Source organism: Pteropus medius, unplaced genomic scaffold (genome assembly GCF_902729225.1).
Source record: "Pteropus medius unplaced genomic scaffold, Ma_sr-lr_union100, whole genome shotgun sequence".
Taxonomy (NCBI): domain Eukaryota; kingdom Metazoa; phylum Chordata; class Mammalia; order Chiroptera; family Pteropodidae; genus Pteropus; species Pteropus medius.
The window spans coordinates 199,148-223,545 of record NW_024343578.1 but is presented as its reverse complement, the minus strand read 5'-3'; the positions used below and the strand labels follow the sequence as shown (position 1 = coordinate 223,545).

The window sequence follows — 24,398 nt, the reverse complement described above, 5'->3', positions numbered from 1 at the left end:
TAGAATTTGAGTTGTTATTAGGTACAGTGGCAAATGATTAACAACAGGCTCCCAGGCTCCCTGCAGGTGAGGGGAAGGAAATCCTGATTGGTAGTGTGTGCTGACTCCCATGGTGTAAATTCTCTCAACGTGGCCAACTTCAAGTTATCAATATAAAATATCTGAATAGAGTTTGGAAGAGATGCATGTAATAGGCACAGGAGCTGCCTTTGGTACATCACTGGTGACAGGGTACCATTTAATGACCCCACTGTCTTCCCCTTTTAGAATTAGAACCAGCTAAGATACAGACTCAGGAGATAGATGGAGGGTACAATGTCAGTCTTATTATGAGCAAAGCTGAGTTAGAGGGTGCAGTAGGTTGGATCATTGTTCAGATATTTGTTTCCTCTAATTCTAGAAAAGAATGGACTTCCCTCTTCTATTGATTTGGAACTCAGTTATGTGACTTGCTTTCTGTTCCAAATCTAGGCTTTAAGAAGTCTCCTGTGTTTTGCTTAACCTGTTGTACTTGTGCCATCACTATTATATGTCTAAGGACTCTGCTGGTCCCCAGGGGAAGAGGCACAGGAGCAGAACAAGCTGCCTAAGCACCCCCACCCTAGGCAAGCTCCCCTCAGCAGACTTGAGGACTCCTGAGTTAAATAAATGCTAGTTGTTGTATGCTCTGAGCTTTTGTGGTTTTCATTAGGTTGCATTATTGAACTTATTCAGAAAATGGCCCCCGGAATGGGAGGCTGCTGTAACAAATTCCTAACACACGTAGCATAGGTTTGGAAGTGGGCAGTGAGGAAACTTAGAGGTTAAAAAGATGACAAGAAAAATGGCAACCTGTGTTATGTGGTGAAGAAATATTTGGTGCAATTATTGCCTAATGCAATTTAGGACGGAGGAAATGTACCTTTGAATCTGTAGAATTGGGCGGGCCGGTTTCCAGGCACGGTATTATGAACATGAGCTTCTTGGAGCTATATATGATAAGGTACTGCAAGTAAAAGATGAATCTAGAAAGGAGCGAGCCAATTTGCATGCAGAATCTAGAAAATAAGGTTATTTCTCATCTCCAGTCTTTCTAGTCACTGAAAGATCTTCAAATTAATATTTGGCCTGGGGTGCAAAGACCCAATCCAGGGCAGTACTAGTGAAACTCAACCTCAGAGTGGAAATGAAATCAAGGATGTGCCCCCTCTATTGTAATGTCCATTGCCTTAAGGTCCCTGAAAAGAGTAAGGTGGCTTTAGAATGTCCTCTCAGTGACAACAGTGTGCCTAGAAACCTTCAGGGCATGGCCCCACATAGCCTGATAAGGGGTACCAGTAATCAAACAGAGAGAGGCCTGTCACCAAAGGAATTGTGGGTGTGGCTTTTGGCCCAGAGTAGATTGGAGTCAAATATGTAGAAAACTCACAATGTCTAAGAGAGCTAAATGGGCAAATGTATTGTAAATGTGAAGTAAAGGGGATTGAGGCGGTTTGAAATGTAAAGGACCTCAGGCTCCCAGCTTTTTTCTGGAAGGAAGAGGTTGAAAGAGTTACTCTACTGCCAAGGACAGCACACTTTCCGATGCCCTCTTCAGAAGCTGAAGGAATGATGGAAGAAGAACACTCCAACGGTGACAGCTGCAGAATACAATGCACTGCAGCTACTCAAGGAACATTCCACCCAGAGTAGAGGGGCTGGCAACATTTGCCCCGCAGGATTTCAGATGCTGTGGACCACTGACTGAGATGGGAGTGGTAACTGCAGCGATTCTAGCTGTCCTACCACTGTATGCTGGGTGTATGTGCGTGGAGGGCAGAAAACTTCTCTTTTTAGCTCCTAAGTCTCTGGGTCAAGAAGAGCCATATCCACCATATCCAGAATGGATGCAGACCACAAAATCCCAGACCTTGAGACTGATGATTGACTGGATAGACTTTGAGGATCTTGGTTGAATAGATTCAACATGTGGGAGGGACATGAATCTTGTCTATATGTATTGTTGTTGAGAAATATTCACTTTCTTCCTCTCACTCCCATTGAAGGAATACACTTATCAATGTCACTGATGATGAGTTTGGCCATGTGACTTGCTTTGGCCAAAAGAATGAGGGGAAACTGATGGTATACTGGTTCTGTGCATAGGCCTAAAGAGGACCTACATTTTTTGGCTTGCTCTCTTGTGCTTCTGCCATTGCCACAAGAAAGCAATGCCCAAGCCAGCATCCTGGTCTTGGAGTTAGATGAGTCACGTGGAGTGAATCCAAGCTGCCCCATCCACGCCAGCTAGATTAGCTGCCCCCAGCTGACCCATACAGCTGCCCAGCCCAGCCCAGCCTGGATTGGCCAACCCCCAGTTGACCCAGATTCAGGAGCTAAATAAATGCTTATTGTTACGTGGTGCTCAAGCTTCGTGGATATCGTTATACAGCATGATTATGGCCATAGTTAATTGATAAAGAAGATGTGGCTGAACTGAATGACCAACATGGGCTTCTTAATACTGCGGCTCATCCAGTCTCAGGCAGCACCGAATAACTTTTGTCCCTGAAGCAGAGCAGAGATGCTTCCAGAGGCCTAATGTGGTGCAGTAGAGAAGGTACAAAGCCCGAAGACGGGCTTTGAGAGAGGCAGAGGAGAGGGTGAACCAGGTATGCTTAGTTCCTCTTCCTGAGCATGCAGACAGCTAAGTGAGTCCTCCCTCTGGGAGAAGCGAGGCCAGGAGTAGGACTCTGGCTGTAGTCTTTCCCCCAGAAAACACCACCCAGGGAAGTGGTGGCTCCCTGACACACAGCAAAGACTCTGGGAATGCGCTGAGGAAAGGAAACCTGCTAATTTCCTTTTCCTTGGATGTTTCCTTTGCTTATTTACTGGAGAGCCCTTCCTCAGTCCACTTAGTTACATCCCACAGAATGTTTTGAGTTTAAATACCTTCCATGTGGCTTGGCTTCAAACGCTCCAAGCGGGGTGCCAAGGTTTTCTCATGGAGAGGTGGACGGAGTATGGAAGGTACCTTCTACTCCCTCTAACCCAGTCCTGAAAACCCTCTTCCCTGTACTCCTTACAGTTTCAGGAGCCATCTCAGGCCTCATGCCCTACTCGCTGGCTCCACTGCAGTGGCCCAATTTCTGTAATGGTTGATTGATCTCTTACTAGACCTGGGCCTTCCCTATGCATCTGTCAGGGCCGCCTCCCAGGGCTGAGCCCCTGCTTATGGTTCATCTCCATGAGCCCAAGGCCAGTTGCTGGGTATCCTGAGGCTCCAGCTGCCTGCTGTGACTCTCTCCTTTTGCCTGCAGCAGAGCATAGAGGGTCTGCCAGCCCCCACCTGAACTACTCAAATGTGCTCATCAGATTTCCCCTCAAAGAGGGGATTCTGACATGAGGAGTGTTTGGGATTACACCTGGATCTGGTATGCATGGCTCTCGGCACATCATCTTAGATGTTCAGACTAGCTTGCTGGAAGAAGAGCCAGATATTGACTAAAATGCTAAACCTTGCCCACCCTCCACCCCCAGAGAGACAACGAACAAACAGCCAGTAAGTGCCTTAGCATTAAACATCTCTCGGCGATGGTGGAATAGTCAATTTTGACACTGCTAAGAAAAAATACGGCCTAATTTCTGTCCAAATGCACCAAATTTACTGCCCATGTTCTCATTAACTACTGTCAAAGAAGAAGCAGATAGACAAAATAAATTATGAAAAAATTACTTTTTTTTAATGTACAAAAAGACTTATTTACAAGTTGAGCATGTCATCTCAATTCATAGCATGTAGAAAAAGCTAAAAATGCTTTGGAGATACAAATTCGGCTGGATGATTCACCTAGCATATTTTCAGGGATGATGTCTTCTGTACAGACTATATACAGTGTGGGAATGGCTAGCGAAATCCTAGCTCAGGGAGTAAATGACCACCACAGAGCCCAGACCCCTGGACTTGCCCCAAGGCTGTTATTTGGACTTGGCCTTGACTTTAGACCCTAACATAGCATTTGATGTTCTGGGAGGCAAAGGGCCCAGGTAAGGTGATGGCCCTGTCTTGCCTTGATAGTCAGTATCAAGCTCATAGTGGTACAGTTGGTTTTGGCAAGGTTGCCACAAATTCCACATGGAAAAGGGGCGAGGGTGTGTGTATGTGTGTGTGTGTGTAGTGGGGAAGATGCACCAGTTCACCCTATAGTATGTTAAGACATGATGTCTTCTGACACCAGTTCCAAATTCTATTTGGGGATGGGGCTCGGTCACACCAAACAGGAAAGTTCAGTGATGGTCCTTGAGTCCCAGGAATCAACTCCTTTGCCCTCTTGCCTTCAGCGAAAACACCATGCATGCCATCATTCTCTAAAATGAACGAGAGCAGAAGGAAGGGAACCCAGAAGATACTAGAACTGCATGCTGCAGCTTGGAGTAGACCACTGGGCTGCCGGTGAGTGGAGGACATGGCCTGGAAGAACATAAGCAGAGGCTGCTACTGGGCCCTGGGGTTTCCCGTGGTAAAGTGGGTGGACAGTGCATTGGAAAAACAGGATTGGGTAAACATGTGACTTCCTCTTCCTACAGGAAACCTCCAGGGTGGCCTGAGGCTGAACCTCGTGCACTCTAACCTTCTTGAGGTCTCATCCCACATTTGGCTCCCCTTGGTCCATCCCTAACCCACAGCAGCTCCAGCAGCCCCGAGGTATTTAGAAATAAGTGTCCTTTTCAGGAAGGGCTACATTCTACATGCATGAACACTGTAAACATGGTCTGGAGAGGCCAGGGTAGCTTTTGGGCATGCCCCTAGTATTACAATTTTTTCTTTCCTTATTCTGGTAATATCCCCATACTTTATTCATTCATATACACTTGGACAGTCTGCCAGTTGCAAACTTGGCTTTGTAGGGTAGAGATGTCAGTTCTACCAAACCTGGAATCAGGATGTGCTTCCAAATCATCTAGGTAAAATCTTTTTTTTCCTCTGTGGCAAGGGACGTTAGAGGCCTCAAGAATTAAGCTTCAAAGAATTCTGGTGGCCCAGCAATTCCTTTTCCTTGTAGGCATTGGAACGAGAAGCTTATCTTCCTGGATTAGAATATCCATTATGGCTTTCAGATCCAAACCCAAATGTGGTTCTTCTACCCTCTCTCCTTGTGTACTTGGAAAGCCCTAGCCAATGCAATCCCTCATTAGCCAAATGACAGAGGCAAAGGAGCCAGAGCAAAGTGGTCCTATAAACACCATAAGTGGGAAGCACTGTGTAAACAAGTTTTTCTTGTTGAGATTTTTTTCAGTGTTCTGAAAAATAATCCAAAAGAAGGCCAGACAAGATGCACATAAACTTGCCCTTAAAGCATTTCTGGTCTGAACCAGCAATTGGCAAACTCCCTCGGACCTATTAATACTATTTTGGAAAAAGATGAAAGGGACGACAGTCCTATGCTCTGGGAATGGATGGTTCCTCTGGGTCCACTCAGCACCAGGGGCTGGGGCCTTAGGTCATCATGTTCAGGAACTTGCTCTCCTCGGCCAGGCTGGTGAGCATAGAGCTCATGTCCCCGACGGCCATATTGCTGATGCCCGTGGGGATGGAGGGCAGAGTCAGGGAGTTCCGGGGGGTAGTGAGGCGGGAGGAGTTCTGGGAGAGGCTGTGGAGGAGGCTGGGGCTCAGGGTGCCCGACAGCAAGCTGGCGTGATCGCCGTCATCCATGATGGCATCAAAATCAATCTGGGCGGCCTCCAGGAGCTGGGAGTCCACAGTGCTGGATACCTGGTTGACCCCTGGTGAGGGCAAGGGCTGAGACTGGATGCTCTCCGAGCAGGCCTGTGGCTGCGGTGGCTGGGGCCTCATAACCTGGCAGCCTACATGGTTCTCTAGGCCTCCATTCTGTTCATACATGTGGATCTGGCCATAGTAGTAGAGCATGTTGTGGTCCTGGGCCTCACCTGGGTCCTGTGGGGGCAGCTGAGGAGGCAGAGACACCATGGTGGCCATCGCTCCCTTGGGCGCAGACTCTGCCATCTCCTGGTTGGCTGACACAGCAGCCATGGCATGGCCAGTAGCCCTGGCATAGGCGAGCTGCTGCCCAGCACGTACCGCACGGTGGCGGCCAGCAGGGCTGGGCTCAGGGGGTGGCCGGGGTTGCACTAGGCCAAAGCTTGATCCAGCCAGCCCAACTGTGCCCTGCTGGAGCTCCATGAAGCCAGGCTGGTGGGAAGGCAGATGGCTGGGGCCCTGGCGGTAGCTCTCCTGGTTCATGGAGGTTGTCAGGTGATGGCTCTGCTGTGGGTAGCTCTGGGCTGGGTGAGATGGCACCATCCCAGCCAGGGTGGAATTGGGAACCCCAAATTCCCTGCGGCTGCTACCCACCATGGTAGGGTCGGGAGCAACTTCCATTTGCTGGGGGAGCCCCAGGTGGCCTGGCTTGGCTGACAGGTTGCTGCAAGATGGGGGGAACTGGTTCAGGGCCCTACCCATGGTACTGGAGCTCAGCTGGGGGTGGGCTTGACCGTAGGTGGTATGAGGGCTCAGAGTGGTGGTCATACTGGAACACTGGCCACCCGTTCCTGGCTGCCGCAGCTGCTGCATATAATTTACCCTGGATGTGGAGGGGGCTCCACTGCAAGACTGAAGGTGTGACTGTGTGCTCTCCAGGACCCCAGGGCTCGGCTGCAGGCCTTGTGGACTATAACCTGGGTACTGGCTGAAGGTTGGCTTCTGCTGTACCACAGCCAGGTTGCCCTGTGGAAAAGCTGGAGGCTTCACCTGCGTGGCCAGGACGTCCATGGTGCCAGAGCTCACCTCATTCCACTGCACAGGCATGCTGTTTTTGTTTAGGCTAGAGGAGGCCGCATAGCCCAGCTGGCAGTCTCCCAGCACCTGGGCAGAGGGGCCCATGTTGGAGTCCGGAGCCACCATCCTGCGCTGGCCGTGCAGCCCCGGGCTAGGCAATTTGGAGTGCTCAGAGAAGCAAGTGCTTTCCGGAGGATATACCTGCGGGGCACTCTCATCCAAGGCGCCACTGGCATGCGCCTTGATGTACTGCACCACGTCATCGGGCAGCACAAGGTCGTCCTCGGGCAGCACGAGGTTGCCCTCAGGCCCTGCACTGTCTGTCCCTGCCACCATGGCCTCCATCACCGTGTTCTCGCTGATGCTGGGCGGCCGGGGGGAGTAGACACTGCGGGTCAGGCTGCCGTCGGTGCTAATGGGACCCTGCAGGCGGAGGCTGCGCCTCTCGGGGGCACAGAGTGGCAGCGGTGTGGGGTTCACATCGTGGGCACTGTGGAAGCGCTGCACCCGTGGGGGAGCCAGGGCGTCGGGCCGCCTCACTGGGTCGCTGGCCCGCCGCGCCCCGCCTCCCGGAGCCTCGTGAGGGAAGGCGGGCGCAGGCCCCGCATGGCCATAGACCGGCCCGCCGCTGCCTCTCCGGGGTCCCAAGGCACGCTCGGGCATATCCAGCAGTGCCAGCCGGGCCCGTAGACTCCCGCGCTCCAGGCCTGGCAGCGGCGTGGGGGGCGGCCCGCCTGTGGCCGCTGCATACTTGGCCGCAGGCTGTACTGCTGCGCCGGAGTCAGGCTGAGCGGCCCTGCGCCGCCGCCGCTGCACTGGCTGGCCTCACTTGAGCGCCGTGACGCATCGGTGGAGATGGGGTCGTAGGAGTCGGCAGAGCTGGCATGATGCGGGCGACCTGCGCCCAGAGGTGAGGCCTCGCTCGAGCGGCGGCTGGAGAAGTACGGCGAGATGCCGGAGGAGCGGCGACTCACGGTGTAGGCCGAGCTGACCGTGCTGGTGGAGCTGTCGCGGCGCTCTTGTAGGTGGCTCAACATGGTCACCTCGCCTGCAGACAGCTCCGACAGCCGTGGGTTTGGCAGCAGTCCTACCGGCCTGCCGCCCCCGCCGCTGCTGAAGTTTTCCAGGATGGAACCTGTCGGAAAAGAGAAGGGTCAGCACGGTGGGGGCTGGGGGACTGGGGTTAGGGATGGGGTGCTCTGCCTGCTGTGACCAGACAGTCTGCATACCTGAAGCCCTAGAACCTGGAGCCCTTGAACAGGGCCTAAGACAGAGGAGACACTCAATTAGTGATTTCTGAATGGAAGGAGGAAGAAGGAACAGTAAGTGAATACATGGTGACCCTTATTGCTAAGGATAGGCAAGTGGAAGCCAGAAGGCCTGACCCCTCCCTGTCTTGGCTCTCGCATTGTCTGGCGGCCCTGAATTCTCATTACATCCGGTCCCGGTTTTTTTCCAGCTGTGGATACAATGTCCTCTCCATAGGACTGACTGAGTTATTGAGAAGAGCCCTGGAGGGCCCTGGCCACAGCCTCCCTGTACCATTACCATCTGTGAATGGGGGCTGCCAGTTGGGCTCCCTAGGACTGGGTTTACTGAGCAGGCTGTTTTTTGGGAGGGCCCAGAGACCCATATCCACAGAAGGGAGGAAAGACAGTAGAATGGGTAGGGAGAAATGAGCAGTGATGCAGGCCCAACAACAGCACCTGCTGACCTCAGGGGGAGCTTTGGGCCTCAAAAGGCCTTTACACCCCTGCAGTGATCAGTCATTGGATGTTAGCCACCCTGGGAAGAGATGACCTTGGATGAAGCAGCTGTCAGCAGTCCTGGTGATCTCTGTAAGAGGCTGAGAGTTGAAGGCCATCTGCTAGCAGTTCCTTCAACAGCTGGGTCAACAAGTCCTCCCTTCAGGAGAGAGCTGGATGGTACAGTGTCCATGTCTCAATAATCCAGTCCTATTGTCCACACTGGGCTGTCAGTCCCTGGAGGGCAGCCTAGATGCTTAGTGCCCCAGTGTGCCTGGTGCCTACCAGCATACTGCTTGGCACAGGGGCAGCACACAAGAAGTGCTTGGTGAAACTTCCTTATATCTCAAAGGCTTGATCAACACCTCCTGAGGCTGAACACAGGGCTGCCTCCTTCATGAAGTCCTCCCTTCCCTTCCCCAGTTGACATGCTTTCTTCCTCCTATGTATAGCTCTACACCGAGCTCTGTCCTCAGTGCTATTTGGCTCATTCTTTGGGTGACTGTAACTCCAGTGGCATGGCCTTTTCACTATCTGCTCCTTCTAACCACAGGGACTGGCATTATATCACTCCTGCCTGGGGCATTTGTGATAGTGCCCAGAGCAGGTGCCTGATAAGTGACTGAATGACTTACGGGGAAGACGATGATGTGAGTGGGGTCTGCCTGTTTTTAGGGGGTTAAAGAATGCAGCATGGTGTAGTTGAAATAGCATGGGCTTTGCAGCTACTCAAGCCTGACTTAAGTCTCAGCTCTGCTATTGATCTGAGTGAGGCACTTTTACCTCTCTGGACCTCAGTTTCCTAATCTGTGCAATGGGCTGGTAAGAGCTATCCTATTGTGGGCATCCAGTGAGAGGACACATGATGTTTGATGGGCATGAACCTAGTGGGTGCTGCCCCAGGCTCTCTCCTGCCCGGCCCACATACCAGGGCCCCCACTCACCACTTCCCGGGAGGGGAGGCAGCTTGGTGTTCCGGGTGTGTGGAGCCGGCCCGGCCCATGAGCAGGAATCCTTGAGTGACTTGAGCTTCTCCTTCTTGAGCTGCTCTAACCGGTGCATGGCGGTCAGGTGTTGGCGCAGCTGCAGGCCACCAGTGGAGGGGTTGGCCAGGGCTGAAGTGTCGGCCCCCGGGGGCGTGTCATCTAGAGCTGTCAGGTCTCCCAGGCTCCCAGGCATGTCCACACCGCTGTCATTGTTGGGGGCACTGCCCAAGGGAGAGGGCTCGCTGCTGCAGGACGACTGGGCCCCAGGGCTGGACTGACACAGCTGCAGGGGATGTGGTGAGAAGGTGCGGACTCAGAGGTGTGAGAACCCACCTGGCTCCGCAATCACTATGCACCCTTGCACACCCGGGGGCTGGACCGAAGCTCCTGTATGGAGGAGCATTCAGAGCATTGCTTGTCTAAACCTCAGCTTCTCCAACTATACGATGGACCTGAACTGCCTGTGGGACAGTGTTAGTGGATGGATGGAAAGCATCTGGCATATAGAAGACATCCAGTTACTGTCAGCCCCTCTTAACCCCACCCCGTGCTCCTAAGCTCTCCCATATGGCATCTGGGCCAGAGCCCTACCGGCTGAGCTTTCAACATGTGGCCACTTTGAAGCTGTGCCCAAAGAGGCTGCCACAGTCGCATGAGGTTGACATGAAAAAAGGTACTTAAGCATTCCCAACAACTGTGATGTGCCCACAGTGAAGCAAGGAACAATGAAAGCCTACTGATTCGATGCCTTCTCAACAGGCCAGGGGCAGGTTGTTGCAAAGGGAAAGGACGAGCAGGGAGGCAGAACTGCTGGATGCAGCCCTTGCCTAAATGGCCACCAAATCAGCCCTCCCTCTGGGTCAGGGTGGAGGTGGGGCTGGGAGCTCATGGCACATGTGGACAGTGCAGAACTCCACAGAACCCGGGATCTGAGCCCAAATGAGGCTTATGTTGGATGTGGCACTTCTGGTCTCATTTCTAGGCTGAATGTCCCCAATTCTGTACCTTTCCTTAGGAAGCTGCAATGCTCCATTCTGCTCATGTACCACCCGACATTCCTCAGTCCGGCACTGAAGACCCTCTACAGGTCAGTTCTTCCATCCCTGAAAGCCCTAACTCACACCTCCACTCTGCCTTGTCCCCCATGTCATCTTGGTCTCCACCACTTGCTCCCGCACCTGCCAGCTTGACTCCTGCTGCCAGCCTTTGCCCGTTCCGATGGTCCCACCTGCAGCGCCTGCTGTTTACCTATCCAAACCCACCTTCCTGCATCCTGGACAGGCACCCAGCCCACCCTCACTCACGCCTGCCCGCCCACACCCCCACCGACCTCTCTGCTCACCTCAGTACCGTCTATCCTTAGGGGAGGTACAGTCGGGAAAAAGAGGTGGAGACAAAGAACAGGTGGTTAGAACAAAAGGAGTAGAGACCAGAGGGGCAAGGACTCAGAGACAGGACAGAGGAAAGGGGATCAGCTGGGGTGACTGGTGCTGGTTGGAAAGGCAGACACCAGGAACCACCCATGTCCCGTCAAAGACTGATCACATGGGAGCAGACACCCCCATTACTTATACCCTGTCCAACAGAATGGGACCTGGCACAAGGCAGGTTCTATGGGAGGCCCAAGGTGGTGAAGGGAGGAAAAATCCAACCGGAGAGAGGAGGGACAACATTGCGCACTTATAGTAGGGGAGCCTGGGGTACAGCCCACAGCAGCAGTTGGGGCTCTGGGCCCCAGGTCGGGCTATGGAACTGCCCTTGCCTGCTGGGTTTGGCCTCTGCAGGGCATGGACTTGGGCCTCTGCTGCCCAACTCTGCTTACCCCGGAGCTCTCGGTCTTGATGGCTTTGACGTGAAGGCAGTCCTCCACGGCCTGGCTGGTGCTGCTGGCCTCAGCGCTCTCCTCAGAGCCCCGGCCACTGGGCTCGGTGCTGGCCTCATTGTCCCCATTCTCCTTGAGCAGCGGGGCCCGGAGGTGCACATCGTTGCGCTGCTTCTTGGTGACATGAGCATCTGGGCCGTGCACTGTTTTCACATGCTTCCGGAGAGAACTTGGGTCCGTGTATCGCTTGGTACAGCCTGGGATCTTGCAGATATAGGGTTTCTGGGAAGAGAAGCAGGCAGCATGATGGATGGGACATGAAGACAAACTCAGACTGGGCACATTCCTCATTCTCCTGAAGCCATGCCACTTCCTTCAGCAGAGCCTAACTGGCAGTCAGAAGGTGTTCAGCCTGTTTGCAGCCATGCTCTCTGGATAGAACCACACCAGCCCCAGGGCAGCAGGAACCCGCCCCACCAACTTTGCCTGCCACCTTTTCCAGTGGGTAAGCACATGGTTAAGGGAGACTCCTCCACAAACTGGGGACATAGATCAGAGACTGGGGACACAGAGCCTGGCGTGAATACAATGTTGCCTCCCCTGTGACCAGGGCACTGAGATTTTTGATATCAGTAGTGAGTGTATTACCTGTTACACCTGTGAGACAGCATTAGAACCCTGAGCTCTCTGATGAGGAAAGACACATTCGGAGAGACAAAGAAGCTGGTTCCAAGTCACCCGGAATGAGAATCCAGGATTTCTGAACCTCAGTCCTAAGCTCATATACACTCCCTCCACACCCACATACATACATGCTCACGCACATACATGCACATTCACATGTGTATACATCCTTACACACGCATCTACACACACTCAATACATACAAGCACACACATACACACATGCACGTGTACATGTACAATCACATATATACATATGTTTACAAATACATACCCACATACGTCCACATAATACATACACATATGCGCCATGTCTGCATGCATACACTTACTAACACACACACACACACCCTTCTCCAAGTCCAGCTCTTGTCTGTAGAGACTCTGAGGGGTTCAGATACCTTTACGAATTCCTCTAACTTCTTATAAGCATTTGGGGCAAATCTCTTTGGGGTCCAAAGTGTATCTAAGCTTTTAGAAATGTTCTTTCCTGAGTCTACCTGAGTGACAGTATTTGATCAGTTGGACTGGGACTGGGAGGTGGGTATAGTGTCCCATCAGCAAGGGGCTCACAGATTCAGCAGAACCAGGACCAGGACTAGGACTAGAAGTTAGTGCATGTCCTAGCCAGCTGCCTAGGCTGTGGGAGCAGCAACCTGCCACTGGGTGCTGAGCTCAGACAGCGGGTCAGTGGTGAGGAGGGGCACCTGGCAGCTGGCCACCTAGCCTACAGATGTCTAGAAGCCATGGGGTGATGCATTTATGCATCTGTCAGTGGGCCATGCACACACCCTGTGCACACCCCACTCGGGTACCTCATTGGAGTGGGTGCGGTTCTGGTGCTTGGCGCGGTCGGAGGCGTTGGAGAAGGCCTTGTTGCAGCCCTCGTGCTCACACACATATGGCTTCTCCCCGGTGTGGGATCGCAGATGCGTCTTCAGGTTCTCCAGGCGAGAGTAGGCCTTTGAGCAGCCCTCAAACTGGGAAGAGGCGGGTTTGGTCAGTAAAGGTGCCTCAGACCCAATGCAGGAGCCTGATCTCGGGCCGGATACTGCCTCTTCCCCAGCCCCCCATCTGCTCCATCTCACCGGTGCACCCAGGAGTGTGTACTTCAATAATAACATCTACTTTCCTCTCTGAACATGAAATTGACACATGACCACTCTAGAAAACTTGGAAAGGACTGAAAACTACAGAGAAGAAAATGAAAACCATTGCATGCAGGACAGCTACAGCTGACATCCAATTAAGTCTCATTCTGGTGGCTTTGCAATTTATCCCCACACTTTTTTAAACCAAAATTGGGAACATATTATTTAGTTAGGTATTCTGTTTGTTAAAATCAACAGCACACTTTGAGAATCTTCCCATATCATTAAAAACTTTGAATCTATTATTTCTAACTGTTTCCTAATGTCCCTCCCTGATTAGAACTTTTCTGCGCATCAAAATGCGCTGAAAAAAAATCCAGAGTCCTCCACGGCCTTGAGTAAGCCAGCCGCCCTCACCTTCTCTCTGGTTGTGCTGATCTCCTTTGAGTTCCCTGACCCCACTGAGTTCTTCCAGGTGTGAGGCCTTTGCCCACATGGTCCCCTTTGGCTAGAGCTTTTCCCCTACCCCCACCTTCCCTGGCCCTGGAGTGGCTCACTTCTTCTCAATTTTTTAGGTAATCTCCTCTGAGAGCATTTCTCTAATATTATCAATCATAATAATTACCTTTTTCCCTTTATGCTCCCTCACACAATTTATAATGATCTTAATATTTTTGTTATCTGGCTTCCCACTAGGATACAAGCTCCATGAGAGCAAGATCTTTTAGGTCTTGCTCATTTCTGTGTCCCTAGTATTTACTGCCCAATGAAAAGAAACATTTTTGGCAAGAAAAAAAGGAAGAAAGGCATGAGAGAGTGGCGGAGAGAGAGGGAGAGAAGAAGGGTTATTGTAGGAGATTCTGCACCTATTTTAAAGATACTGCAGTTGCACCCAATGTGCTTTTGGAAATTGCCCTCAGAATGACATGTGAACCCCAGCAGGAGCTGTCTCGGTCTCAGCATCCTCCCCTTTATTCCTGACCAGTCTGACTGAGTGCACTTGGCTCCAAATGCCTTTTATCTGTTTTGCAATTCACAGCTCATATCAGAGGGCTATGGTTTGCTACAACTCAGGATGTTAAGAAAATAACTTCCTGCAAAGGATGCAGAAAAGCCAACACAATCTTGCAAAAGGAGGACAAATTTGGAGGACTGACACCACCCAATTTCAAAACTTACTATATAATTATGGTAATCAAGATTGTGTGCTACTGGCATAAGGACAGACGTGGAGGTCAATGAAATAGAGTAAGAGTTCAAAAACAAACTCATATATATAGGGCTAAATCATTTTCGGCAAGGGTACCAAGACCATTCAATGAAGAAAGAACTGTCTCTTTAACAAATAGGATTGGGACAACTGCAAAACCATATGCCAAAGAATGAAGTTGGACCCTTATCTCACACCATATAAAAAAATTGACTCCATATGGTTTAAAGACCCAAATGAAAGAGTTACCCTATAAGATTATGTGTACATATTAAATTTATATATATGTAAATAAAACTATATATTTATAAACTATAAAACTCAGAAAAAAACATAGGGGTAAATCTTCGTGACCTTAGATTAGGCAATGGTTTCTTAGATATGACGCCGAAAGCTCAAGCAATTAAAAAATTGGATTTTGTCAAAATTTAAAACTTTTGTGCTTCAAAGGAACTATCAAGAAAATGAAAAGAAAACCCACAGAATGAGAGAAAATATTTGTGAGGCACATATATGATAAGGGTCTAGAAAACCGCTACAATTGAACAATAAAGACAAATAACTCGATTTAAAAATGGGCAAAATATTTGAGTAGACATTTCTCCAAAGAAGGTATATTAAAAGGCTGATAAGCACATGAAAAGATACTCAACATCATCTGTCATTAGGGAAATGCTAATCAAAACCATAATGAGATGCCACTTCGCATCCACTATGACAACTATGACCAAAAGACAGCCCATGTGCCAACAAGGTTGTGGAGAAATCAGAACCCTCACACATTGCTGGTGAAAATATAAAATCATGCAGCCTTTTTGTAAATCAGCCTGGCTAGTCCTCAGAAAGTTAAACGTAGGAGTTATCATATGACCCAGCAATTCTATCCTAGGTACATACACAAAAGAACTGAAAATAGGTCCACATCAGTGCATCACTAGACCAGCTCCACTTTTAAAGAAAGATCAGTTTCTGTGTGTTAAAAAAAGGGTCTCACTAATTTCAGCCACAGATCCTGTTGACTCCATAAGGGAGGTTTTCTAAAATGTCTTGTGTTCATTTCTTCTTCTTTTTTTTAACTCATCCATAGAGATTTTTTAACCCATCATTGCTGAAGCTGCAAGTCACCAGTGGAGCTTTTCTCTGCGGGGGCCAGACTTCAGTGTGCTATCAAGCCAGCTCCTCTTTCTGAGGTCACCCAGCCACGTGAACTGTGGAAGTACAGCTGTGCTTTGGTGTTCACAGTCACATAGAAAACCAGCACATCCCTACTGTAGTTATACTCCCTGAAAGAGAGTAAGTCAAAGTTCTGGGACAACAGACAGCCAAGGGGCCTTGAGGACCAAGACAAGCAGAAGGCCTAGGGAAGGAGCAGACTGATGACCCATGGGCAAGGCCTGTCCCAGGGCCGCTGCTGTGGCCCATTCCACCCAGGTTTCCTGTGGTCAGCCATGACCCACCCACCTGGCCAGTGAGGCTGGCCCTATAGACACTGCATGAGGCAGGGCTGTTTCCGAGGGCCCACTTACTGTGCACTTGTGGGGCTTCTCGCCTGTGTGCCGGCGCATGTGCACCACCAGCATGTACTGCGCCTTGAAGGGCTTCTGCTCCCGCGTGCAGGCCTGCCAGCGGCACACAAACTCCTTCTTCTCCCCGTGGATGTGCTCATTGTTGATATGCTGCCAGGAACAAGTCCATAGAAGTGAGCCCGGCCCCCGACCTAGTGTGTACAGACCACCACCCTCCCCACAGACCACCACCCACTATGTGCAGACCACCCACCCAACAAGACCACATCTCTATGCCAAGCCACACCTCCTCATGAGTTATCATTAGCGGCCACTAAGTGAAGATGTACTGTGTGCTAATGTCTCTCTTGCATTTTCCAATTAGTTATCAAAGTGACCATCTATGATGGTCAAAGGCATCCCGCTCACCCTGGACTGGGCTCTAGGCTCTGGTATATGCTCCTGGGCTGCACACAGTAGGCACTAATTAACTGCAGCGAGGCAGGCATGCGCATAGTGGGTACATGAGAAGCCTCTCCTGAGCTTGTCCCTATTGTTCCAGAGATTTTTAAATTAAATTTTTTATTATAATAGAAATGTAAATGCATCCTCATCTCTATTTTTGACAATAACTCAGTGGTTCCCAACTTTTTTGGCACCAGGGACCGGTGCTCCTATGAGATTCTAATGCCCGATGATCTGAGGTGGAGCTGAGGCAGTGATGCTAGTGCTGGGAGCGGCTGCAAATACAGATGAAGCTTCACTCACTCACCCACCACTCACCTCCTGCGGTGCAGCCTGATTCCTAACAGGCCACAGACCGGTACCAGTCCGCGGCCTGGCGGGTGGGGACCCTTGCAATAACCCTTTTCACAAAGGTCCAGATTATTAAATCGCCCAGTGCCTGGGCAGTAAGTGAGATTCTGACCCTGTCAATGGGCTCTGGGCACTGTGCAATGCTGCACCTGAGACAAAATGGCCCAGGAGAGTAAGCAGGATAGCCAAAGACAGTGCAACTGACCCGGCAGCCTGGCAGTGCGAGCCCTGCTTGTCAGGCAAGTGGATCCATCTCAGACGAATCTTGGAATTTATGGCAAACGGCCTTCTCTGGAAGGTGGTTCTCAGACCCGTCCCAGCCAGCACTGCCCTGGCCAAGAATATGGAGGCTAACTTTTCTATTTTTCCCACTCCTTGCACCCACATCTTCTGGCCTTTGTCCTGGTCTAACACCTGTGTGACGCCTGGAGTAGTTTCTCCTGTGATGTGGAGCCACAGGCCAGTGAGGCTTTCTGTCACAGGTAGAGCAAGCAGCCCCAGGTAGACCCTTTGGATTTTAGTCACTTGCATCGATTATTTAACTGAAGGCTTCAGTCCTCACTGGAGCGGGGGCATTACTGCCCCTGAACTTGGGGTGTGTTGATACGTGTGTGGGGCCTCCAGGACTTAGTCCCTAATCTTTTGGGTTGCTTATTTACCCAGGGAGTAGAAATAGGTGGTATTAGTCACTCTACACAGTAAAGTGAAAGAGTCCTCTTCCACTGGGGCTTCTCTCTAAAGGCCACCAGGGAGCCTCCTGAAGTCCCGTCTAGGTCCCATCCTTCCCCTTCCATCTCCCTCTTTGTTCAAGGTAGTGTCCTGCCGGTGTGCGAGTTGTGAGTCACTCTGGATCCACTTCACAGGGTGATGAGAAGGGCAGAATGTTCAGGTCTTGGAGACCCATTCTCTCTAGCCTCATCCCATTCTCTCTGTTCTCAGTTCCCTGTCCACTTTCACTTCCTCCCACAACCTCTTGACCTGTGCTGCCCAGTACAGTAGCTACTTGTCACTTGTGCTTTGAGTCTTTGAAATGTGGGTGCTCCCAACTGGGATGGGCTGTAAGTGTAAACATATCTGTTTCGAAGACTGAGAATGGAAAAAGAAAAGAAGTAAAATATTTCAATATTTTGTTTTATATTGATTACATGTTGAAATGATAATATTTTAGATATATTAGGTTAAATATATTATTAAAATTAATTTCTTTTTTACATGTGCTCCTACATAATGTAAAATCACACATGTGACTGGCATCGTGGCTTGCAGTGTCCTCCTACTGGACGGTGCTACTATAGATCTTTGCAGCCTCCAAGGCTGTCTGAGAGCTGAGCATCTAGGCACTGGCAGCACCTCACTCTGAAACACAGAAAACCACTGGCCCTCATACTGTGAGTAATGGGCCCAAATGTCATGCATGCAAATGCCAGGGTTGCAGCAAGTGAAACCTACATTTTGAACTTCCAGGGAAATCTTATCATATTAGCCTCACTTTCGATTTTTAAAGCTTTTCAAATGATAGAAATGTGTCCTGACAACGTCTTTCATTTTTTTGCTAATTGGTTTACTTAGCAACAAATTGTTAATAATCGACTGGGAGGCTCCAGTTCGCTTGGGTGCTGGCCACCATTTATTTTCCCAGGGAGCAGAGAGACAGAGCTGGGCAGAGGGGCCTGGCTCCCCTCTCACAGGAGCCTGCCCTTTTCAGGGTCAAATGGAGGCAATCACCTATATCTGCAGTGACAGTCTTGGGCACAGATAGAAGCCTGCAGCTGAAGCCTTCCTTCCCACACTGGACCTCTCTGCCTTTATTGGAGGAATTCCCTCCCTACTCTTCGGGATGGGCCCACTCATCACTGAGCACGTCGCTTAGGTCCTGGTCTCCACTCCTCTGCCTGGGCCCTCTCCCGGGCCTGGATGCTGTCCCTTCTCTTGTCTTCCAATGGAATCTGATCTGTCCTACAACTCATAGCTCCCATGCCCCTTCTCCATCTTGGACTCACTGACCCAAGGAGGTGGTACAGGTTGGAAAATTATGTTAGATTCCAGAGGGATTAGAGAAGACCTCGCTTCACAGGTTCTATGTCAGCTGCAATGGTTTGCTGGGAAATTTTAGGCTGAAAATGGGAAAAGAAAAACCAAAACACAAAAGAAACCTACAGTATTGGAGAGCAAGTCACACAAATAGCAGAAGCAGAGGGAGTGGGTGATGTTCTAAATGCTGAGTTCACAGTGCTGGGGAGAAGGAATCTTGTTTGTGGTGGCTTCTGGATGGGAATAATTTTTATGCAGTGTGTGTGTGTGTGTATTAGTAGCCAGTGTGTCTGTGTGTGTGTGTCTGTCGGTATTGTGTGTGTCTGTGTGTCTGTGTGTCTGTGTGTCTGTGTCTCTAGTCTACCCAGCATTTGAAATGCTAATTTACTGTAGAGTTCATCTTTACAGATACTCCTTAACAAAGGAGTGTGTGTTGAGATGGAATGGGGGCTTATTCTTGAATTTAAATTCTTTTCTGGACTTAGAAATACTCAAGACTGGCAGGGGGAACAGGGAGAAGGAGGAAGGAGGGAGCTACCATGTATGGAATGCTGCTCGCTCTTTGCTAAGTGCTTATGTTGGTATCACATTCAATCTCTACCCTCCTGTGGGATAGGATTCCCTCCTCTTCTACATGAGAAGAAACTGAGGATCACAGAAGTTAAGTGACTTGTTCAGAACTCAGCTTGCTGTAGTGGAGCCAGGTTCAAAGACAGGTGCCTCCCATGCTGAGCCCCCGTTCCTGCTCTTCCCACTGCATAAACTGCCCCCGACTACAGTCGCAATGGATGCTGCTGTAGAAGAGTTTACAGTGGGGACCAATGACATAACCTGAAGGGCACGCCCAACTTCCGTGGCTTCCTCTGGTCTCTTGATCTGTCAGTACCCAGGCATTTTTAAGCAGCCCTTGCTCTAATATGGGTATAAACACCCATCTGCACCTGTGTGTACTGGGTCTCTGAGAATGGTCTCCAGGAGGAAATCACCGACTCCTTCCTCCATGGGAGAAACTTCTTTTAGGTTTCAGGGTCAGGTTTGTTATTACCTTATGGACGCCGGCTGGTTTAACTAATCTTATTTTCCTCTTTGCATTGTTTGCTAGAAAGCTCAGAAAATAGATTTATATGTGAAGTATAGCTCAGAGGACTTGGGTATTTTCATACTAACTTGACTCCTGGCATCTTTTTTGTTCCTTTTCCTCTAATTTTCTCATTTTCTTATTTTTATTTTAATCTCTTATTATACTCCATATGTATTCGTAAGCTCCCTTTTAGAAATAGGCAGAGCACAGGTAAATAATCACGCCTCCCACTTGCACAGGATGTGGCCCAGGGCATCTCCTAGAGCCCTTTCTCTCCAACAGAGGTCTGGAAGGCTGGGGGCTCCATGTGGTCTGGGCTTTGCCCTGGGTTGGCACTGCAGTTTAGAGGCTTACATGCACCAGCTGCTCCTGGGTGTCATACTCCTTGGTGCAGTCCTCCCAGTGGCAGTTGGTCTCATAGATGACCACTTCGGCCTCCTGCTTACAGTCGTCCCTGTCTAGGTCTTCCTTGAGGTCAGCCAGCTGTTCCTGCGGGAGGAGCAGGGCACAGAAACCCATGTGAGCTTTGTCCAGCCACCTGGCCCTAAGGCAGCCCTAGGCAGATTATGCCAAGGACACTGGGCTGGTACAGGTGTGGACACACATGCATGCACACATACACATGCACACATACACGCACACACACACTCATGAGATTTCTCAGCCCCTCTCCTCAGCTGGCTCCCACCCATTACTCTCCCTTCACACAGCCATCCTGGGGCTCCTCTTTCCTCTCTAATTCCAGCTTATTATCACCAAGGTGTCCCATCACATCCTGGGTCAACTGATAAGGCAAAGAAAACAGGAGAAAGCAGGGCAGTGACTTGATTATTTGGTTTGGTTTCCCCTGGAGGGAGCTGGGTTGGGCTCCAATGGCTTGGGGATACGGCATTTTTATTCATAGTGCGTATGGGGCTGCTCCCTCCCCACTGGGGGCAAGAGAAACCCATCATGCATCTGGCCTGGTCCTTCAGACCTCTCACTCTCGCACTGCTCCTCCTCCCAGGGCACACAGCGCACCCTGAGTTCGCGCCCAGGACAGCACTCTAGACAAATGCTCTGCAGGCATATTCTCCCAGAAGCAGTCTCCCCTCTAACAGCCCTACAATGTGGGTGCTTGTATTCTTGTGCTGCAGTTGGAAAAACAGGTTCAGGGAGGGGCTGACTCACCCTCCCCAGGACACATAGTGAGTGGAAGCCTAGATCTAAACTTGAGTCTCCTGAGGATGATAGGGCTCACGTGTACCCCTTCTGAGGTGGCAAAAGAAAGGTCCCTGAGATAGGCCTTCACTTGATCACAGGTGCTTGGGATTCCTTTCAAAGAGGACAAAACCTTTTACTCCAAAACCAGCAACAGACTGAGAATCAACCCCACGGGGCTGCTTCATCCCAGCTAATGCTGACACAGAGCTGGCCAGGGGCAGCCTCCAAGCAGGGAACACGGGAACATGCTGGAGGTATCAGGAGCTAGGGGGAGGGAAGGGCACGGATGTCCCAGGTTGGGAGGAAGGCCCAGCGAGGACCTCCAGAGGATGTCAAGGACTCCCCAGTATATCACTGGCCTGCTAGGCAGACTCAGAGCAAAGCTAGGCAAGGAGGCAGATGTCAGAATGACTTGCTTTACATTTCAGACTATCTATAAAATGGCGGGAATGTTCTGTCTTTCAAAAAAGCCTTTTGGGCAAACATTTACAGCTCAGGCTAAGGGGGACAACCTCTCCCCACAGTCAAGAGCCCCCAGAGGCTCCAGACATTCAGCGAAGCAGAGGCCACAGCTCCCACATGAGCCTCACTCCTAATGCTGAGTTCATTTCTAGGGGCAGAAATGAGCCTCATGACTCCTGGTACTGGCCGGACTCACACTCCTGACAGATTTTCCACTGGAACTGCAAAAGACTCCTACAGGAGGGGACCTCTGGTTGATTTCGAGCGTACCTTTCCATTAACACATGTGTTCTGAAAAGGGAAACGATGATGTGTTGTCCAAGAAGTCCCCGGGCAGCACTGGGTCCCATTAAATGGAAGGTGCAGAAGGGCCTCTGCCCAAATCTTGAGCAAAGGGAGGGCTGGGGGCTGGGGCCTCTCAATGCCCATTCTGCACTTTCAGGAAAACTGGACATGGACTTACTATTTCTATAAGTTGCACGCCCTGCTGATTTCAAAGAAGACTTGAAGAAGCTGCTGGAGGACAGTGTAGGGGCAGTGGGTACGCTCAGGCCTCCAGATCGAGCCGGGTGTCATCCTAGCCCACGAGTTTAAGGGCTTAGGCAGAGAGGAGGGAGTCATTGTGCTGTACTTTCTGCCAAGGGAAAGCATGCCCATGCACCGTGCAAATGAGTCCGGTCACTGAATCAGGACACTGAGCGACACGGTGACAACCTCCTCACAATAAACAACTTTACTTCTACTGACACAAATGAAGAGCCAAGCCAGGCAAGGAGGGTTTTGTGGGGCTCCGTGGGCTGGTAGAAGTGGGGCAGAGGGCCCCCTGGTGCTCGGCACAGCCTCAGCCCCATCTCCACTGCTCTTGTGTGCTTATCTCCCTAGGATATGTGCCATCCTCATCAATTTCAACAGCCCCTGATGATGGCTGGCCTTGTGGAAACCATGCATCATGCTGAGATGCTTTGGCGTCAGCGAGAGGAGAAGAATCTGTCACCAGCTTCTCTGTTTGCCTGATAATAACAGGACCCAATATTTCATAAAAATTAAGTGCCTGGAGCATGCCTGATGGTTTACAGGTTTGATAAAAGATGGTGTGGCAGATGCAGGGGAGTTGGGGACAGGAGGCCCTGAGCATCTTTGGTGTCAAAACTGGTGATTCTGCAGTAACAATGGAGACCAGGACACCATAAGAAGCCTGGGGGCGGGGGAGGGCGGGGCAAGAGGCTTGCCCTTGAGGTCAGCATTCACATCTAGCCCTTCCCATGACAGGGCTCTGCTCCAAGATTTACAGAGGGACCTGCACAAGGATCTCAGTCTATGGCAGAGCCATCCAGGACTGTGGGCTGTTCCGTTCCTCACCTTCCCACTGAGAATCACTTCCCTTTCTTCCCTCAGCACCGTACCATTCATCCCTTCAAATGTGCACTGAGTCCTTAGAAAAAATGATTTCACAGCTACTGTATGCCAGTCCCTGTGCAAACCCTGGTGACCTGGAACCGAACCAGGCACTTCTCCCAAAGTGCCGCCTCTTCAAAGCTCACAGTGCTGTGCAGGAGGCAGACAAAGTGACCCAGAGGCTAGAATGGGTGTCTGCACAGCTGCAAGCCCTATTATCCAGGAGAGTCAGGAAAGGCTGAAGTGTCAGCAAAAAGGATGGCGTAGGGGACAGAGTTCTAGGGAGAGGTAGCAACTAGATAGGAGCCTGAGCCATTCAGGTGATGTGAACAACTCAGTTTGACTAGGACTTGTGCTGCATGAGGGTAAGGTTTGGGTGGAGAGATGGCTGCAGCCCCAGAGAGATGCGTGTGTACACACACACACACACATACACACACACACACACACACACTCATTATTTCTCTCCCTTCCTCCCTCTCTCCTTCCCTCCCTTTTTTCTTTCTCTTTTTTATTCAGCACGTGTTTGATAGCACATAATGTGCAGGGTGCTGGGGACAAAGCTCTGGTGCACTCTGCCCTCTCCGGTTCACTCATTTGCTCATTCGTTCATGCAGGCAGCCATCTGTTCATCCATTCACCAAAAGGGTCTCGATCCCAAGTCAGCTGTCCCAGAGGAGACAAGGCCTGGCTCCAGCCTGAGAAGGGTAAGGATGGCCAGCAGGTTACCTGTGTCAGAGTCAACGGGGAGGCTGGCCGCAGGCCCTCAGCCTCAGTCTTGACCTTGCTGCGCTTATGAATGACGATAGGGTTGACGGTGCTGCTCACAGCCGACTCGCTGTTCTGCTTGTTCTGAGGGAGGTTGCATAGGAGAGTGTGTCACTTTCAGAGAGTACATTGTGTTTGGGCTTTACCTCTGGGACCCTCCCCACACAGACTAGACATCTAGGCCAACCCTCGTGTTTGAAGTTTGAGAAACTGAGTCCTCTGAGCTCAGTCCTCTAGCCAGGGGCACGGCCAAGAGAGAGCCCAGAGCTCAGCCTGTCAGCACCTCCATCCCCACCATCCACGGAAGTGGGACAGGCCGTCTCTCTGGAAAATGCTGGGTACCCTCACTCCTGACCTGACAGCCTCAACTTCTCAGCCCTCCAGGGCAGCGGCCTGCCCAGCCCAGGGAGCAGGTTCTGAAAAGGGCCAGTTACTCAGAACAAGGGAACCAGAGCTGCAGGATCAGGTTGTGTGATCAAAACCGACAGCTACCGTCTGAAGGGAGGAGCTAGGCGGCAGCTTGGAGACCTGGGATGGAGAGGGAGGACATCCTGGAAGAGGTGCTGCTCTAGAATATTGTGGCATCTGGTCTTCCTCCCTGTCAGCACACGGTCATATCTAGGCTCTGCTCTGCCAAGTGGGTGGCCTGGGCAGTCACTTCCCCTCAAGAACCATCATTGTGAGTACTAACCAAGATCTGGGTCTACATGGGGTTCTGTGCACACACGAACTTGTATATATGTACAATGACCCAATGTAGGTGGCAGACTCCACTATGCAGATGCATTAGCTCATGCTGAAAAAGCTTTCAGGAAAGTAGGGTCCAAAACACAGTCTAATCAATTC

At 50.8% G+C, this 24,398-nt stretch overlaps 1 protein-coding gene across 1 annotated transcript in view; it reads right to left on the bottom strand.

Annotated features, from left to right (window-relative positions):
* Positions 1–5,455: 5,455 nt before the first annotated feature.
* Positions 5,456–24,398, bottom strand: part of GLI2 (GLI family zinc finger 2) — a 178,179-nt gene continuing 159,236 nt past the window's right edge. The window contains 8 exon segments of the mRNA XM_039867393.1: positions 5,456–7,509; positions 7,512–7,889; positions 9,444–9,768; positions 11,308–11,589; positions 12,806–12,970; positions 15,818–15,967; positions 20,079–20,213; positions 23,514–23,636. Coding sequence (XP_039723327.1) covers positions 5,456–7,509; positions 7,512–7,889; positions 9,444–9,768; positions 11,308–11,589; positions 12,806–12,970; positions 15,818–15,967; positions 20,079–20,213; positions 23,514–23,636 — 3,612 coding nt within the window.